The 20,123-nt window shown below is 34.4% G+C and overlaps 1 protein-coding gene across 11 annotated transcripts in view; it reads right to left on the bottom strand.

Moving 5' to 3' along the window:
- TASP1 (taspase 1) overlaps positions 1–20,123 on the bottom strand; it is a 310,143-nt gene that overhangs the window by 227,449 nt on the left and 62,571 nt on the right. For all 11 annotated transcript variants that reach the window (XR_009603954.3, XR_009603956.3, XM_060611829.3 and 8 more), the window contains one exon: positions 15,825–15,904. Coding sequence is in view for 9 of the 11 variants with exons in the window: in XM_060611829.3 (XP_060467812.3) it covers positions 15,825–15,904 (80 nt within the window). In the remaining 2 variants the exon portion in view is untranslated. The remainder of the gene's footprint in view (positions 1–15,824; positions 15,905–20,123) is intronic.

The following is a 20,123-nucleotide window of genomic DNA, read 5'->3' as shown; positions in this document are numbered from 1 at the left end:
AGAGGTGGGGGTAAACTAGTAAGACAGCCCTAACCTGTGTGGTCTACACTAACTCCAGTTAGAGTCAGAATTGAACTGAATTGTAGGACACCCAGACGGTGTTGAAGAAATGCTTGGTGTAGAAACCCATACATCTGGTATCAAAAGTGATGTAGAGAGTTCTGAGTATGAAAGTAGGATGAGAGTAAAGGACAGACAGAGGAGTATTTTCCCCATAAACAGTAAACACACAATTGGCAAAAATAAATGCAAAATATAATACAAGAGAAAAACACCTTCATCCTAGGCCATGGTGAAATTACACAAATAATTATTTAAGGGCAATGATAAGCACATAAAGATAATCAGGCACAAAAAAAAAAAAAAAAAAAAAAAAAAAAAAGATGGGGCACTATAAATGACAACAAGCAGAGAAAAAAATCCCAATTAGGATTTCAGATTATCAGGCAGAAATATAAAACAAGCACACTTAAAATAATTTAAAAACAAACAAAAAACATGAAAGTAGCTATAGTTCATACTGTAAACTAAAGATAGCACAGATTTTTAAAAAAACAAGCAAAAAAAAAAAAAACCTAGAACTTCTAGAAATGAAAAAATAAATACTCAAAACTAAAATCTCAATGTATATGTTTGGTAGCTGATAGGATATAGAAAAAGGAGCTGATGAATTGGAAGACTGATCAGAAGAAAGCCAGAATACAGCTAAAAGAAATAAAATAAAATAAAAAGAAATAAAATAATAGAGAAAACCAAAGAAACACTAAGAAACAGGAAAGATAAGGTGAGATGGTCTAATATGTGTTTAATCAGAATTTAATAAGATGAAGGTAAAAGAATGGAATAAAGGTAATGTTTTAGAAAACTGGAAAAGAACTTTTCCAAAATTATAAAAGCCACTAATCTACAGATTTAATAATTCCAAAGAATATCCATAAATTAAATTAAAATCATAAAAGTTCATAATAAGATACATTAAGTAAAAGAGAGTAAGAACAATGACAGAGAAAAATCTAAAAACAGCAAGAGGGAAAACAGATTACTTTCAAATAAGCAGAAGTTAAAATGACAGCAGCCTTTTCAACAGCAAAATGGAAGCCTGAGACAGTGGACTAATTACCTGCAATGAGCTAAAAAGAAATATCTGCTGATTCAGAACACTATATTCAGTGAAAATATCCTTCAAAAATGAAAGTGAAATAAAAATAGTTTCAGATAAACAAGAATGAGCAAATTCATCACCATCAAGACCTATGGTAATCAAAATACTAAAGGGTGTTCTTCAGAAACTGAGAAAATGATACAAAGTGAAAGATGAAAGACAAAAAAAAAAGCAGAGGGGATTAAGTGCAAAGGAAAAAGTAAATAGGCAAATCTAAATGAAAACTCACTGTTATAAAACAATAATGTCTCCCACTGTTTTAAATGCATACCGAGTTAAAAATAAAAACACAAAAGTTGGGAAGACATTACATGTAGTTCATTCGAGTATTCTAGGGTTCTTGCATTGGCTGAGAAGTGGTAAAAAGTACTATTATCTAATAAACTTTCCTAAGTATGTATGTTGAAATCTCTAAGTTAATTCAAAGAGAATGGTAAAAGAAGGCAACAGAAACATATTAATGAAAAAGAAAATGTAATGATGGAAAATAATACTAAAGAAGGCAAGAAATGAGATATAGAAGGAGACACAGACCATGTGGGACAAATAAGAAGCAAAGAGTAAGAGATTAGATTCAAATCTAATATATGAGTAATTAAATTGAATGTAAATGGACTAAATGCACTAATTAAAATACAAAGATCACACACAAAATTTTTTTTTAATATATATGTGTTGCTTTTAAACATAAGAATACACAGACAGATTAAAAAGATAGAAAAAGATATACATGCAAATACTAACCAAAGGAAGCTATTATAGTTATTTTTTTTAATGTTTACTCATTTAGTTTGAGAGAGCATGTGCACATAAGCAGGGGAAGGGTAGAGAGAAAGGGAGAGTGAGAATCCCAACCTGACTCCTCACTGTCAGCACAGAGCCCAACGTGGGGCTTGATCTCACTAACTCTGAGAATATGACATGAGCTGAAATCAAGAATTGAACACTTAACTGCCTGAGACATCCAGGCGTCCCTACAGTTATTTTAATATCAAACAAGTAGACTTCAAGGCAGTAAGCATTACTAGATACAGAGTGCCATTTCTTTAAAAAAAAAAAAAAAAAAAAAAAAAAGTCAACTCTGGGGCTCCTGAGTGGCTCAGTCGGTTAACCTTCCAACCTTGGCTCAAGTCATGATCTCACAGTTTATGAGTTCAAACCCCCCCCCACCACCACCAGGCTCTGTGCTGACAGCTCAGAGCCTGGAGACTGCTTCGCATTCTGTGTCTCCCTCTCTGCTTCTCCCCCACTCACACACTCTCTCTCTCTCCCTCCCTCCCTCAAAAATAAATGAACATAAAAAAAAAATTTTTTTTTAAGTCAACTAACCAAAGTCTTTCATGGGGCTACTAATACATGCAAGTAAATATATGGCAACTATAGTAAAAGAAAAAAAAAATAAGTTTTTTTCATAATATAGTATGTGACAAATATAAAAAATATGAAGTTGTTTGAACATTTAAAAATTCAACATAATTCATTACACTAACAAATTAATGTCCTCTTAATAAACAAAAATACAATATTAAATTCATTTACAATTTTTTAAATCTTTCAAAATAAAACTCCCTAAATATGACATATCACTAAATTTTCAATCAAACGCATTATACTTAAGTACGTCCAATATCATCACTTCAGTTAAACTATACTAATGATCCTTTGTCACTATGAAAGGGAAGGGAAAAAAGTATAAAGATTCAAAAGAAAGAAACACAACTATCATTATTCACAAATGACATGATTATGAATTTAGGAATCAACAAGAATCTACAGATAAATCATAAGGATTAATAGAAGAGTTTAGCAAGGCAGCTATATAAATGTATGTGTATATACATATATACACATATGAACATATACATAAATATACATATATGAAAACAATTATATCCATTGGCAACGACCATTCTGAAATATATTTTGGCATCATCTGGTAAGATGAAGATAGGCAGACACTATGATCCAACAATTCTACTACAGTGCGTATATTAGAGAAAGCCAACTGACACAGAATATACGTAGAAGAAAACTTGTAAGTTTGTTGTAACTCCAACATAATAATAGTCTACCTACAGAAGGTATACAATAGTTTATAATAAATAGGTTAAAAAAGCAAAGTGGAGAAATGTTATTTTCAAAATGAACCCAAATTGCAAAATATCCAATAATAAACTAATCATGAAGCCTGAAAACAATACTGTAGTAATAACACAGAAATGAACTAAAAAAAAAAAAAAAGTTAACGGAACTACCCGTCAAATCCAAAAACAAATTGATGTATATTCTATTTGAGAAAAAACAATGATATTTCATGCCAGTAGGAAATGAATGTTACTCAATAAGCTGTCTTGGCACAATATGTTACCTATTTGGGGGGAAAAATTAGATTCCTACCTCACACTACACATAAAAATCAAATCTTATATTAATAATTTAAACACATATTTTTTAAATGCCCAAAAAAGTTAAAACATTATCCAACAATATAGGCATAAATAACAGAGTTTTTTGAGATACTTGCTATTTTTTAGTTTAATAGTTTTGTTTTAAAGTAGAAGATTTCCCATAAAATGTTATCAAAGCCAGAATCTGTTAAAACAATGGTTGGCTGATACAATCATATAAAATTTAAAATGTCTATATGACAAAAGATATCATATGCAACAGTAATGATAAATAACATATTTAAACTTTTTAGTATATGCAAATAGCTATTGAGACAGGATTAATATCCTTAAATCATAATGATTATAATACAAAATTAATAAAATGGAGTTAGAAAGAAGATGGCCCAGTAGGAAGTGACAGGAATCTATCTCCCTACCTAAACAATAACTGTCCTGCCAAAATCTAATACAAGTGTTACAGAAAGAGGATGGCCCAGTAGGAAGTGACAGGAATCTATCTCCCTACCTAAACAATAACTGTCCTGCCAAAATCTAATACAAGTGTTACAGACCTCTGGAGTCTATTTAAGGCTGTTACTTTCAAAGGAAGGCTTGAAGTAAACTGTGGTTAGTTGGGGCCAATTTCAGCTCTTACTGAAATTGACCCATTCTCCATCCCCATCCGTTTGGCAGACAACCACACACGTATATTCTGAGAACAGATTGCACAGAGCTTGTGAGAGCCAGGTTGGGCAATAAAGACCCTGTCCTCCAAATACTGGAATTTGTGCTTCTGATTTCTTCTTGCTGGTACTGGTCACAAGGTGCAGAAACAGAAGTAGGCAGCTATTGTTGCAATGCCCTCCCCCTCCAGCTGAACTGACTTTCAAGGAATTTAAGAGACTTGTGCTTTTTCTCCACCTTCAACTTACCTCTTTTTCCCCTTTTGGGAGACATTCAAAGAGATATAGAAATGGCCCATAAGCACATTAAAAATGCTGAATATCATAAGCATTAGGGAATATGAAGCAAAACCACAATGAGATACCACCTCACACCCATTAGAATAATTATTATTTAAAGAAAATAAATAGCAAATGTTGGTGAGGATGTGGAGAAACTGGAACCCTTGTGCACTATTAGTGGAAATTTAAAATGGCATAGCCACTATGGAAAAGGGTACAGTGATCCTCCCAAAAATTGAAAATAGGATTACCATAAAATCCAGCAATTGCACTTCTTAGTACTCAAAACTTTTGAAAGCAGGGATTCTAACAGAGATTTGTACACCCACGTTCATAGCAGCAAAATAAACACTGGCCAAACAGCAACCCGAGTATCCATCAACAGGTAAATGGATAAACTGTGGTGTGTGTGTGTGTGTATACATCACGTGTATATATACATATATATGGAATTCCATATTCATATTCCAATTCAGCCTTAAAAAGAAACTGACAGATGCTACAACATGGATAAACCTTGAGAACATCATGTTAAACGAAATAAGCCAGTCATAAAAGGACAAATAACGTGTGGTTCCACTAATATGAAGTACCCACGGTAGTCAAATTCATAAAGATAGAAATGAGAATGGTTGCTAGAGGCTAAGTGGAGGGTAACAGGGAATTACTGTTTAAGGAGTACAGAGTTTTCAGTTTGGCAAGATAAAAAGGGTTCTATAGAAGGATGGGAGTGATGGCTGCACAAAAATGTGAATATACTAAAAGCCATTTAACTGTACCATTAAAAAATATTTAAGATGATAAATTTAATGTTATGTGTATTTTGCCAAAATATTCAAAAAGAATTATAGAAAAAAATGTACACAAATGTTTATAGCAGCATTATTTATAACAGTCCCAAACTGGACACAATCCAGATGTCTTTCAATGGGTAAATGATTAAACAAACAGTGGTATACCCATATCATATACTACTTAGCAATAAAATGAAATAGGCTATTAATAAATACAACCATCTGGATGAATCTCCAAAGAATTATTCTGAATTATTAAAAAGCCAGTTCCCAAAAGGTTACATATTGTATGGTGTCACTTATATCACATTCTTGAAATAGCAAAATTATACTAATGGAAAATAGGTTAGTGGCTCCAGGGGCTAAGGAGGGCATGGAGGTGAGGAGGTATGACTATAAAAAAGGAAACCTGAGAAACTGTTGTGAAGATGGAAGTGTTCTGTATCTTGACTACATCAATATCAATATCCCAAATGTGATTCTGCACTGTGTTTTGCAAGATTATTACCATTAGAGAAACTGAGCAAAGGGTACACGGGGATCTCTCTATATTAATTCTTACAACTGCATGTGAATTTATAATTACCTAAAAATAAAAAATTTAAAATAGCATAACTGGTCATATTAAAGAGTGAAGTACTAATATATCACACACCTGTTATAATAAAATTCTAAAATTAGTACATAAAATGTTTTATCAATCATGTTGTCTTTCAAAGTATCCTACTCAAAGGCAGAAGAACTCTAAAATCACAACCCAGCCAATAGAAAAAAAATAGGATTCCTTGTAGCAGAATCATGCCCATAAATTGACAGGATATAATAATGTCCCCAACCAACTCCTTACTTAATATAAACATGTACCTCAGGTCCAATCAAAGCATAAAACAGCTAAAAATTAAGGAATAGATGGTGGCAACTTTGTAGCACAAGCTATTTAAGATTGGTCTTTACTAAGGGACAACAAAACTACTTTCAATTTCAACTTTAATGAGTCTTCTGGAAGAACTCAAAAACATGTAGAAGCTTGGGGCACCTGGGGGGCTCAGTGGGTTAAGCATCCAACTTCAGCTCAGGTCACGATCTCACGGTTTGTGAGTTCGACCCCCGCATCAGGCTCTGTGCTGACAGCTCAGAGCCTGGAGCCTGCTTCAGATTCTGTGTGTCTCTCTCTCTTCCCCTCCCCTGCTCGCACGCTGTCTCTCTCTCTCTCAAAAATAAACATTAAAAAAAATTTTTTATAATAACTAAATAAAACACACAGAAGCTTTATCTCAGACATGTTAAAACTGAATATATATTGAAATTACCTGCAAAACTTTAAAAACGTCAGATGCACGGGTGCCAGCTACAGAGTTGCTGGTTTTGGGTGCAGCCAGGGCTTCAGAGTTTTTCAAAGCTCTCCAGGGATCCTAATGTGCAGCCAAAGTTGAAAACCACTGCTCTAATGGTTACACCTAACTCCAGTTGGATCAATCACTAAAACCACAAGTCAGTGTTGAAGAGCTAGACTGATTAAATTCTGATGAAATTATATCACCAGAATTATTTTCATGTCCAACACATTAATGATAGTAAAAGTGATATTAATAGTTAACATTTGAGTGATTCTATGTGCCAGAGATTGGAATAAGAATTCTTTATACATTATCTCAAGTAAACACAACCTCTCCATGAGAAAAGTTCCTTGGAGGTAAGTTGTCCGTGGTCACACAAAGTTGTATGCCTCTAAAGCCTATGCTCTGAGCTACTTTATGGTCAATAATGGCAGCAACTTTACAAATACAGATTTCTCAAAAATAGACAAAAAATAAAAGCTCTTAGGAGAGGAATCTGGCAATAGCCAGGATAATGGTAAATGTATATTCTGAGTGAGCAAATCTACTTCCAACTAGATAAATAAAACACATTTGTACAAGAATATTTGTGAAATCATCAACATTAATGGCAAAACCTAGGAACAACATGAATGCTCATCAATAAGGAAACAGCTAAAAAAAAAATGTATAGTAAATGCTATCCAGCAGTTTAAAAATTAATTGATTTCTATATATATCAACATGGATAGATTTCAGAATATATTTTGCTGACTGATGAAAAACATAAGAAATATCATATTATGATATCACTCCTCTAAAAACTTACCAAAAATACTATAGAGTATGATACCATTTATCTAAAACAAAAAGAATAATACTATATATTCCAGCATTTCTGTTGACACAGAAAGAAGCAAATCAACAAGTAAGTGTGGCTGTCGGAGTGGACAGGAGAGGCTGGGACTGGGAAAGGGGAAGGTTTATGTAGAATGCTCTAATTAAAAAAAAAAAAAAAAGTAACATCTTTTTTTAAAAAAAGGTAACAAAAAAGGTACAATTAAAAAGTAACAAATATAATGTTTAAGTAATCAATTCCCTTTTATAATGTGAAATGTTATATTTGTTAACTTATATTTGTTATTTATATTATTATATCTGCTAATAGTACACATTTACAAAGCATAGGTTCTGGCTCCTGGTAATGGAGTTGCTTATATGAGACTAACCCACAAAACAATAACAATTAGAAACTCTGGTCAGAATTTTTTTAATTAAAAACAAAAAGCTATTTGAAGACTAGTGACCAAAAGCCGGTAGAAATAGGAGAAGATTCAACCACTGAAAGAAAAGAAACACACTGGATGACATCAACATTCATACAGCTTTCTCTATGAGGCACTACAGTCGAAACTATAGAGGCACAGCAAATAGATCTCAAATAGAAAACTATAGTCTTGCCAGGTGGAGTTGAAAGTGTTTGGGACTATTGAAGCAGCTGGAAATTGAGGGAGGAATCCTGGAAAGGAGAAAGCCACACACACAGAAAAAGGGAAGCCCCCAAATTTATGTAAACATCCCTTCAAATTCTTGAATGAGCCCTTAACTGTTTATATAAGATACAAGATTCCATAGAGGTTAGTGAGGAAAACAACAGCTGAAAAGCTGACAGATTTTGACAAACACTTGCTGTAGGAGAGACAAAGTTTAAAGCTTGAGACTTTTAAGTGAAACCCTAGAAAGGCCATATCTTAGGAAAAAAGACCACAAACTAGTACTAAGGATTAACTCTAGAATTAAGAACAAAACTGAAATGGACTCACTGTCACAAAGTCTAAAACTAGGCGGTAACAAAATCAAGGTGATCTACAATTTTACTACATGCTAAAACAAAACCCAACATCATTCAAAGGAAGATAATATGCCCATAGTCTCTACAACATATCATTACAATGCCCAAGATGTAACAAAAAAACAAATTATGAGACATACAACTAAACAAAAAAAAGTGATAGAGTCAAGAGGAAAAAAACCCTGTCAATAGAAATTGACCTACCAGTGACCTAGATTTCAGAATTAGCAATCAACGATTTTAAAATAGCAATAAACAGGAGCACCTGGGTGACTCAGTCACTTAGGCATCTGACTCCTGATTTCGGCTCAGGTCATCATCTCACGATTCGTGGGTTGCTCTGCTCTGTCCGGCTCTGCTCTAACAGTGTGGAGCCTGGTTGGGATTCTCTCTCCCTGTCGCTCTCTGCCCGTCCTCCACTCGTGCTCCCATGCATTCACGCATGTGCACTCTCTTTCTCACTCTCTCAAGAAATAAACATTTAAAAAAAATTTTTTTTATGTTTATTTATTTTTGAGACAGAGAGAGACAGAGCATGAATGGGGGAGGGTCAAAGAGAGGGAGACACAGAATCTGAAGCAGGCTCCAGGCTCCGAGCTGTCAGCACAAAGCCCAATACAGGACTCGAACTCATGGACTGTGAGATCATGACCTGAGCTGAAGTCGGATGCTTAACCGACTGAGCCACCCAGGTGCCCGGATATAAACATTTTTAAAAATAAATAAAATAACAATCAATATGTTAACAATGGGTATAATAAGTGAAGACAAAGGGAATTTCAGGAGAAATATAGAAATTTTATAAAAATGTAAACTTTAGAACTGAAAGTTCTAAATATTCTGAAATTTAGAATTTAGAACTGAAAGTTCTAAATATTATGAAAACATAATATTTTACACTGTAAAGAAATAACTACATTAGGTTCACATCAAATTGGACACTGCAGAAAAAAAGACTGGTGAACCTGAAGACAATTCAACAGAATCATACAAATGAAAGCATATTGGTTAATTTTATGTGTCTACTTGCCTGGGCCACAGGGTGCCCAGATATTTGGTCAAACATTATTCTCGGCATATCTGCGAGGGTGTGTTTGATGGGGATGAGATTAACATTTAAACTGGTAGACTGAGTAAAGCAGATTGCCCTCCCTAATATAGGGGGAATTATTCCAATCGGTCAAAAGCCTTCATAGAACTAAAAGGCAAACTCTCCCCTAAATAAAAGAGAATCCTTTTTTCCTGACTGCCTTCAAACTGCAACACTTTTTCCTGCCTTTACACTTGAACTAAAACATTGGCTCTTCCTCAGTCTTGAGCTTGCCAGGCTTCAGACTGGAAGCACACAGCTAGCTCTCCTGGTTCTTAGGCCTTTGGACATGGATTGGAACTACACCACTGGTTCTCCTGAGTCTCCAGCTTGCTGACTGACCCTGAAGATCTTGGGACTTGTCAGCCTCTATAATTGCGTTAAATATAAAAGCCAATAATAAATCTGATAGATCAATCGATCTATTGGTTCTGTTTCAGTAGAGAATCCTGACTAGTACAGAAAGCACAGAGGGAAAAAAAAAAAACAAAAAACAAAAACAGCTAAAATGAGAGCTTCAATAACATGTGACAGTATCAAGTGTTTTCATATAAGTAGAAATGAAGTCCCAGAAACAAATGAAGAAGACTATGAACCAGAAAAAAAATCTAAACAAATATTGTCCAAAAGGTTCCCTAATTTGATTGAAAACATTAACCACAGATTCAGCAGGCACAGTAAAAACTAGGCACAAAGAAACCACACCTAGGCATACCATGGTTAAACTTTTTAAAACCAAAGATAAAAAACCTTTAAAAAAAAATCTGAAAAGGAGAGAAAAAGAACAATATTCTCATTCATGCTACAAACATGGAATAACCTTAAACACATTATGCTACGTAAAATAAGCCAGACACAAAAGGACAAATACTGTATGATTCACACTTATAGAAGGTACCCAGAACAGGCAATCATAGAGAATGACTTTGCAGAATGGAGGTTACGGGAAACGGTTATTTTCTGTTTAACAGATACGGAGTTTCTGCTTGGAATGATAAAAAAGTTATGGAAATACGTACTGGTTATATACCACTGAATACACACTAAATTACACACTTAAATACTGTCAAAATAGTAAATTTTATGTCACATTTTTTAACCATAATAAAAAAAAGGGAAAAAAAAGTGCTAAAAGGAAAAAACCTGACAACCTAGAAGTCTGTATTCCACAAGAAATTAATATTTTTAAAGTAAAGGCAAAATAAAGATTTTCCAGATAATGAAAGCTGACAGCATTTTTCACCACGACACCTGTCACATTACCAGAAATGCTTGTGCCAGATGAAGGGAATAATACCAGATAGAAATTTACATCTACATAGAGGAATGAAATATTAAGTATGTGAGACACTATGTAAAATATTATTTTAGAATAAACTGAGAAAGACATTCCGAAAACTTTGGAACACTGAAAGGGGATAAAAACCCACCAGTTATGCCCCCCACCAACACAAAAGGTAGTCAAGGTTAAAACACATCATTACCAAGTATAGAAACTAATTTTTACTGAGGAATAGACAAGTGCCCAATATAGAATAGCATTTAAAAAAATGTTTAATCTAAATAATAATTATAATTTCTCCCTCTAAATTGACCATAGGTCAATATGATTTTTTGTAATATATTATATATAATATACATATTATATGTGTGTGTGTGAATATAATCACACAACTTTCAAACACTTTATTTATTCAGAGAATATTTCTTGCTGGTTGGTTATATAAGAAGTTTATGGCATAAAACAAATATATATTTCTTATTTTGAGGATACTAATATATTAGTCAAAAATATTTTTGTCCTCCTGCAAAATATCTAGTAATTGTGATTTTATAACACCTTTTTATATAAATGCTCTGAAGTAAAACTGGCAAAGTGAATATATAAATGAGTTCACTTCACACCCTACTAAAATCTTACCAAAAAGAAACTGAAGGGAGAAAAAAGACTGACATACATAAGGGATGATGACAAAAAGGGCAGTAGCAACACAATTTCAGAAAATAGAAAGCAAATGGACAGTTACTGATTGAGTAGAGGAAGATGAATCCAGATGCCTGGTAGCCAAGACATCACAACGCAAACTAATCTCTTCCAAAGTAAACAAATTCCTTCCAAAGAAACACTACAAGACCTCAGAATAAAAGGCACCTGGTATTTTTTTTTTAATTTTTTTAAAATGTTTATTTTTTTGAGAGAGAGAAAGAGAGACAGAGACAGAGCATGAGCAGGGGAGGGACAGAAAGAGAGGGACACACAGAATCCAAAGCAGGCTCCAGGCTCTGAGCTGTCAGCACAGAGTCCGACGTGGGGCTCAAACTCGTGAACCGTGAGATCGTGACCTGAGCTGAAGTCAGACGCTTAACCGACTGAGCCACCCAGGCGCCCCAGGCACCTGATATTTCTGAAAGCCAGGTTGGGACTAAAAATAGGAGAACTGGTGGAAAGTGTCAGTAAGAAACATGGAGATGCCTAAATCCCCCCTTCATGCCCGCAGAAAATATGAGGTTGACTAAACCATATGGACCTCGAATTAGTGTACATCCAGCACAAGTGGGAACAGGTATCATCAGGGGCTCTACACAAAAGTTCTACATCAGGGTTCTACATAAGTCTGAAACAGGAAAGGTGAGACCTCCAGCCCCTGCCCTTGTTCTGCACCACAATACTGGCTATAGCCCTGGCAGACCTGGGAAAATTTCTCTCTCACTAATCCAAAAGAAAACAGATACAACTGGTTTTGTTGGGGGGAATACCTGGGAATTCCCCCCAACAAAAGAGCCTGATCACACCACCCTTCTTGAGGTCAACCAGACCTGTCATCAAACACAAAGCTTCCAAATGGCTTTTAAGTACCATATTCATAAATGTGAAAACAGCAAGGGGTCACTAGATAGAAAAATTTGCTAACATGCATGAAACAAACAAAAAGAAAGAAGCAGAAACAGCAGATAGCTAATTTTAAACCATAATATCCTAAGAGATGAGCAAAAATATTGAGCTTATGAAATAAGAACAGTGCACTACATTTTAAAAGTATTAGTCAGTGTGGTGCCTGGCTGGCTTAGTCAATAGAGCATGCAACTCTTGATCTCGGAGTTGTGAGTTCAAACCTCACGCTAGACATACAGCTTACTTAAAATTAAAAAAAAAAAAAAAAAAAAAAAAAAGGATTAATCACAGAGGAATCTCTAGTAATTAAGACAATAAAATCCAAAATTATAAATTCATCAGAAGTTTAGGAGACAAAACTGAAGACATTTCTGAGACAGTAGGACAAAATGATTTCAAAAAGAAGAATAAATCACTTTTGAAAAAGATACAAGGGATTGGAGCATGAGATCCAACATCCAATTCATAGAAATTAGAGAAATAAAAAAGAGGAAAGATAAGGGAAGATATTAATACACAATTTTTTAATTTCTCCCCAAAATAAAGCACATGAATTTCCAGATTGAAAGTACTCAGGATGAGTACCAAACATACTGAATTAAAAAAGACCCATTCCAAGATGTTTCATTATAATAATAAGAACATAGGAATTAAGCCTTCCTTCCAAAGATGAAAAATATACCACAAAGAACTGGGAATCAAAATGCATAACAGAAAGACTGGAAACTAAAACATGAGAGAACAATTTCTTCAAAACCCAGGGAAAACAATTTCTAGTCTTACATATATCAAGTAATGGAATACAGTGAAAAAGAAACAAACATATGAGACTCAGGAATCAGAGAATTTGATGTTGGAGAGACAAAATGGGAATCCAAAATGATAGTGAGGTAAAGACCAGGGATGACAATCCCTCAGCAGGCTTTCTGTGAACCCATTCTAAACTTGAAGGTGCCAGCTGGCATGTCTCCAAGAAAAAACAAAATGGAACTATCAACTGACCAGATTTGTTTGCCTGACATAAAAACTAAATAAATGCTACTGGGAAGATTTTAAGGTAGAATTAGTGGTGGGGGCTATGAGAATTAGACCTCTAACACTCCCTGTTTGCCTACCATGTACATATTTCTCTGCCCACCAGCCTCCCTATAACATTCAGCTACATGATTATTCATTTTGAATATAATGTTATTAAGAGCTGATCCTTACCAAATACCTCTTATGATATATAATCATTACTTTTTTGGTTTAACTCCTCGCAGTTAATGATTCCTCATTTTCTCATTTGATTCTTTAAATTATAGTCATAGATTAGCATGATAAAAAATAAAAATTTAACATTTTTACATTTCACATGTAAATATTTATAACTCATTTTTCATTTTTCAGTCATTAGACTTAATCATTATCAGACATTATTCTTGATAACAATTTCGAGTTACTACATATCATCATATGATAATTTGCTTACATTTCTTTCTGTTGGGCATTAAGACTTTTTCAAATTTTTTTATATTCTTTTTTTTTCACAAACTGTTGAGTGTTTTTTGTTTTCTGTTTTGGTTTTTTTTTTGCTTTTTATTTTTATTTTTTAATTTATATCCAAGCTAGTTAGCATATAGTGCAACAATGATTTCAGGAGTAGATTCCTTAATGCCCCTTACCCATTTAGCCCACCCTCCCTCCCACAACCCCTCCAGTAAACCTCTGTTTGTTCTCCATATTTAAGAGCCTCTTATGTATTGTCCCCGTCCCTGTTTTTATATTATTTTTGCTTCCCTTCCCTTATTTTCATCTGTTCTGTGTCTTAAAGTCCTCATATGAGTGAAGTCATATGATCTTTGTATTTCTCTGACTAATTTCGCTTAGCATAATACCCTCTAGTTCCATCTACATAGTTGCCAATGACAAGACTTCACTCTTTTTGATTGCCAAGTAATATTCCATTATAAACATACATACCACATCTTCTTTATCTGTTCATCCATCGATAGACATTTGGGCTCTTTCCATACTTTGGCTATTGTCGATAGTGCTGCTATAAACATTGGAGTGAGTGTTCCCCTTCGAAACATCACACCTGATCCCCTTGGATAAATGCCTAGTAGTGCAATTGCTGGGTCGTAGGGTAGTTCTATTTTTAACTTTTTGAGGAACTTCCATACTGTTTTCCAGAATGGCTGCACCAGTTTGGATTCCCACCAGCAGTGCAAAAGAGATCCTCTTTCTCCACATCCTCTCCAACATCTCTTGCTGCCTGAGTTGTTACTGTTAGCCATTCTCACAGGTGTGAGGTGGTATCTCATTGTAGTTTTGATTTGTATTTCCCTAATGATGAGCCATGTTGAGCATCGTTTCATGTGTCAGTTGGCCATCTGCATGTCTTCTTTGGAGAAGTCTATTCATGTCTTTTGCCATTTCTTCACTGGATTGTTTGTTTTTTGGGTGTTGAGTTAGATAAGTTCTTTATAGATTTTGGATACTAACCTTTATCTGGTATGTCATTTGCAAAGATCTTCTCCCATTCTGTTGGTTGCCATTTAGTTTTGATATTCTTAATAATGCTTATTGAGAACTACATAAATCTTTGTCTCTATTTCTAATGACAAGTTCCTACAAGCAGGATAAATTTAAGGTTTTGCTCTATACGACTTAGTTGTCCCCTAAAATTTCTGCCAATTTACATTTGTACCTACAATGTATTATGTTCATTTCGCCACACACTTATGAGCAGTAATACAGTATTTTTAACTCTTTCAGAAATTAAGAGGGAACAAATTTAACATGTACTCTTTTTAATTTGAATTTCCCTATTAGTTATATTATATTATATATTTATGACTTTTAATCATTTTTCTTTTTGGGTATTATTTGTATTTGTGTGGTTTTAAATTTGACATACCTTCTCCCGGATTAAGGATATGTATCACTTTGTCATGGTAAGTGTTATGGTAAGTGTTTTTTCAGTCTTAACTCTTATGTAGTCATACTTTTGTTCTTCTTTCTCTTGCACTTGGTACCTAGGAAGGCCTTCCTCAGCTCAAGGACAGATAAATGTTGACCTCTGTTTTCTTCTCCCTCTATGAGGGGGGTAGTATTAAGGTTTTATTCTTAGTAATTATATTAAGTAACCTAAAAGGGATCCTTTAGCAATACTTCCATAAAAGCATGAGAATGGGGGAAACCTCAGGAATATAAAAAGTGGCTTAAAATCAAATAACTTTCAATGTATCTTTTAACTTTAAATATTTCAACATGTAAGCTTCCTTCCTTAAATATCAGAGTACCATGTGGATTAAAACAATGTAACACTTTCAGGTATATATGCCAATATAGCTTAATTTTGAAAAATTTTTACTCACTTGTGGTCATGATGTTAGGAGGACAAGAGGGTATTCCATGATCTACTGCCCATCTGTAGGCTCCTTCTCCAACTAAAAAGCTAACAACAGAAAAATTATTCTTTTAAAAATTCAGTTTCATCTTTTCCTATATCAATAAAGTAATATAAATCATATAGTAAGGCAACTGAAAAAATGTTTTGCATATAGATATAATTCTAGGTTTATTACCTCAAAATAACAATATGGCTACATGCCCCAAAATTATTTAAACATTTTCCCCAAGTTAGGAATTTTACAATTGGAAATGGTACAATTTCATTTGCAATAACCAACAAGTAAAAACCAGCAAAATTCACCCTGAGATGCAAAAAATAGTTGATTTCCCCATGGAAAATACTAAGATTTATCTTGGATCATCATGGTCACACGATCTATTTAATCAAGTTAAGAGTCACAGTATCAGTGAATGTCCTCAGATTTAGTATTCTTACCTACTGTAACACCTGGGTCTACCTAAAATGAGTGGGTACATCTAGAGATGCCCAAAAACAATGAGATGTGCTTACATTTTCATGTCTTAATGCAATGAAAATATATAAATGACCTATAAAATATATGACTCTCAGAATCATTTTTACTGTGGCGAGTACTGTGGTGTGTCCCAAAAGTAATTTTTTAAGCCCTAAACTGCAAGTTTTAACATAATGAAGTAAATGAAAGGATACTGTTAGCTAACTGTAAAAGACTTATTTCCAAAGATTTCAAAGGGCATGCAGGATAATTAACCACTCCATTCCCTAACACAGTAACAGCAAGTGGTTACCATAAAAGTCAATCACTTCATCTCCTTCCATAGCCAACTTCTTAAAGCTCTCAGCCAGCTAGTAATGGGTTTCCTTGAACTTATGCCTGCTCATTAGTTTTTGGCTCTCTAGTTTTTGTTTCTGTTCTTCTAATCATTCCAACACTAAAACTCAAAGTAATGCATACTGAAGTCTTTAGATTCATTTGTTAGTAAGGAGACCAATGACATACTGGCAAAACAAAATCTAAGGAGATACTCAGAAATGTCCAAATAGTTCTACTGAGAAACTAAATGGTTACGTCCAATAACTGTTTTCCAATATATGGAGAGAGAGCCAACAAGAATAGACAACTTTACTCCTTCAAACCTCTATATCTTTTTTTAAATTCTAGAGGATTCTGAAATAGAAAACAGTTTCTCCTATTCTTTTATCAAATGAAGACCACTGCAAAGAAAATGCAAAGAAAAGCTGTCATGTAAAGTTCAAATGAAGAATAACTGAAATAGAAACTTGAATGTGAGTTAAGCTGTCCTGATGGCATTTTTAGCACTTCCTCCTTCCAAAAAAGGAATGTGATATAAGAAATAACTTCTCTCCATGCAAAGATGTAAAAGAGATGCCGAAGTAGCATATTAAGTGATCAGAACAGAAATTTGGAGCTGAATCTAGTATTCTTAGCACGCCCATTTCATCTTGGGTTCAAGCCCAGTATCTGGAATCAATGGCATTTTACAAAATATTCTTAGTTTTATTTTTCATTTATTAAACAGTCATTGCTTCTAAATTAAACCAACTTGCCACTGGCTGCTATGCAAGTTTTTAAAATACCTTAGCCATTTTATAATATTCATAGGAAGTTGACTATTTGGATGCCATCTTATGAATAAGAACACTGAATATCTGACCTTTTCCTACTATCAAAAACTACCTGTCTAGTAGTTAATCATCACACAGAATGGCACAGTGCTTTCGAAGTAATTTTAAAATTCTGAAAAGCTACATGATACTAACATGCCAAAAATTCATTTTCTAGAATATTACATGCAGTATCAATTCCAATTTCTCAGTCTTATGACTCCCCAAGGAGAAAGCTTTTAGGGAAATTTTGCCTCAATCAAGTTTAGGAAATCCCATAGAATATACCTTTGTAAAATATCTGGAATCTGACCACTTCTCACCACCTCCCCTGCTAACCCCTTTCTCTGAACTACCATCATCTCTTACCTGGATTGTTGCAATGGACTCAATACTTTAATGCTTGCCTTGCTTTGCTCCCTGCCCCAGTCTATGCTCACTGGCCGCTGACATCCTTGTAAAACACAAGTCAGACAAAAATTATATCCCTCCTCTCAAAACTTGCAAAACCTCTCATGAGAACTCTAGTGTAAACACTGGAGTCTTCATAAGAATCTACAAGCTCTCAAGTGATCTGATCCTTTCTGCTCCCTCTTTACCTCATCTCTTACTCCCCTTGCCCCTTTGCTTACCCTACTCCAGCCTCCTATAAAAACACAAACATGTCAAGGAACCTCCAGCCTCAAGGCCTTCACCCTGAATGTTCCCTCTATTGGGCTCTTCCTTATTTCCCAAATGGCATATTCCCTCATCTGCTCAAATGTCTCCTTTGAGGAGGCCTATTTAAACTGTACCCAGCATGAGGTACCTGGGTGGCTCAGTTGGTTAAGCTTCTGACTCTTGGTTTCAGCTCAGGTCATGATCTCACAGTTTTGTGAGTTCAAGCCCCGTGTCAGGTTCTGCGCTGGCAGCATGGAGCCTGCTAGGGATTCTCTCTCTCCCTCTCTCTGCCCCTCTCCCACTCACACTCAGTCTCTCTCAAAATAAATAAACCTAAAAAAAACAAAAAACAAAAAACTGTACCCAACACACTGTATTCCCCTACCTAGGACTTTCAATCCCTGTCATTCTATTCTTTTCACATTTTTTTCACCTTCTAACATACTATACACTTTATAATTTATATGTCCATTATTTACTTCTATCTTCCTCAAATAAACTGTAAGCTTCGTAAGGATGGGAATCTTTGTTTTTTCATTGACATACCCAAGCATTTACAAGAGTGCCTAAAGCATACTAAGCATTAAACAAACATTGGCAAGATATTAAACAAGTAATAATAAGCTAGGGGGTCAAAATTCCTTAAGGGACAGTATTTTCCTTGTGTTTTACCCAATGTAATTTACATTAAAACAAGTCTCACGGTGATGTAAAACAAAAAGCAGCAACACTCTACTAGAAGCAGCCCTGGGGTGGGGGGAATGAAACCTCCACCAAGCCGCCCTCTGGGTGCTGCAGCAAGCACTAGCACAGTCAAGGTCCGGGCAAGGGCTATGGGCGCAAATGCAAGATGCGAACTGCAATCTCATGGCTGGCAACCACCCATTTCCAGAGAACCATGACTCCATAATCAGTCTAAAAAGTGTCATTTCGTGATTCAGAAAGCTCTCAAGATTGCTCAGGGATCCCAATAATCAAAATATATTATTCTGGAAAAGAAAGATATAGGAGAAAATGATAGTTATTTCTTTGACTTAAAACTGATTTCTATCTATTTTATCTGTTGCTTCTTTGTTCATCATAAATATATAAAACTGATGAAAGACAAATTAATGGCTATTGATCATTAAAAGCTTATACACAAAGTGCAAATAAAGGAGAACTTGCTGTATTTGGAAATAACATGTAACAACCAAATTAAACAATAAGCACATAACTCTTTGAAACCATTTTTAATTTAATTTCAATTTTTATTTTTTTAATTTAAAAAATGAATTTTTAAAACACAGAACCTCAGCATAAGCAATTGACACATAAAAAATAAACAATCTTTAGAATCAAAATATATTTCATCAATGTTCACATTTCTCTGGTTGTCTTGGAAAATTTTTTCTACTATTGTTATCCAACTAAATCTATACTTTCTGAATAACTTATTTCTTACATTTCATCTTTACATTTTTTTAATTGTCTTTTCACATTCACACAACAAAAGTAGTACAAATTTGAATGAATTTATGAAATATAATAGATTAAATAGTATTTTAAGAAAATGTACCAAAAGCTAAATTTGCCTCTGAAGAAAATCCTAGGGTCAAATGAGCACCTTAGGTTTCATTTATACTAAACATAAAACAATGTTTGTCAGGCTTTCCCTTTTTCATGAAAAGAAACATAATTTCCAAAAATTATAACTTCTTTATTAGGAGTCAGCAAAGTTTTTGTGTAAAGGATGGGATAGTAAATAGGTCGGTTTTCTGGCCATAATGTCTCTTTTGCAACAACTCAATTTGGCCTTTGAGTGTACAAGCAGCCACAGACAATACATACACAAATGGGTAGGGCTGTGTCCCAATAAAACTTTATTTACAAAGCAAGCAGCAGACCAGATTTGGCCCATAAGCCATAGCTTGCCAATCCCTTGTTCTAAATGATAACACCTGTCAAAGCTATACCCTATCATAATGGAAGAAGAAAGATCCAAGCTATAAAATAA

The sequence above is a fragment of the Panthera onca genome, chromosome A3 (assembly GCF_046562875.1).
Source record: "Panthera onca isolate mPanOnc1 chromosome A3, mPanOnc1 haplotype 2, whole genome shotgun sequence".
Classification (NCBI taxonomy): Eukaryota; Metazoa; Chordata; class Mammalia; order Carnivora; family Felidae; genus Panthera; species Panthera onca.
This window is presented reverse-complemented; position numbering and strand designations above follow the sequence as displayed.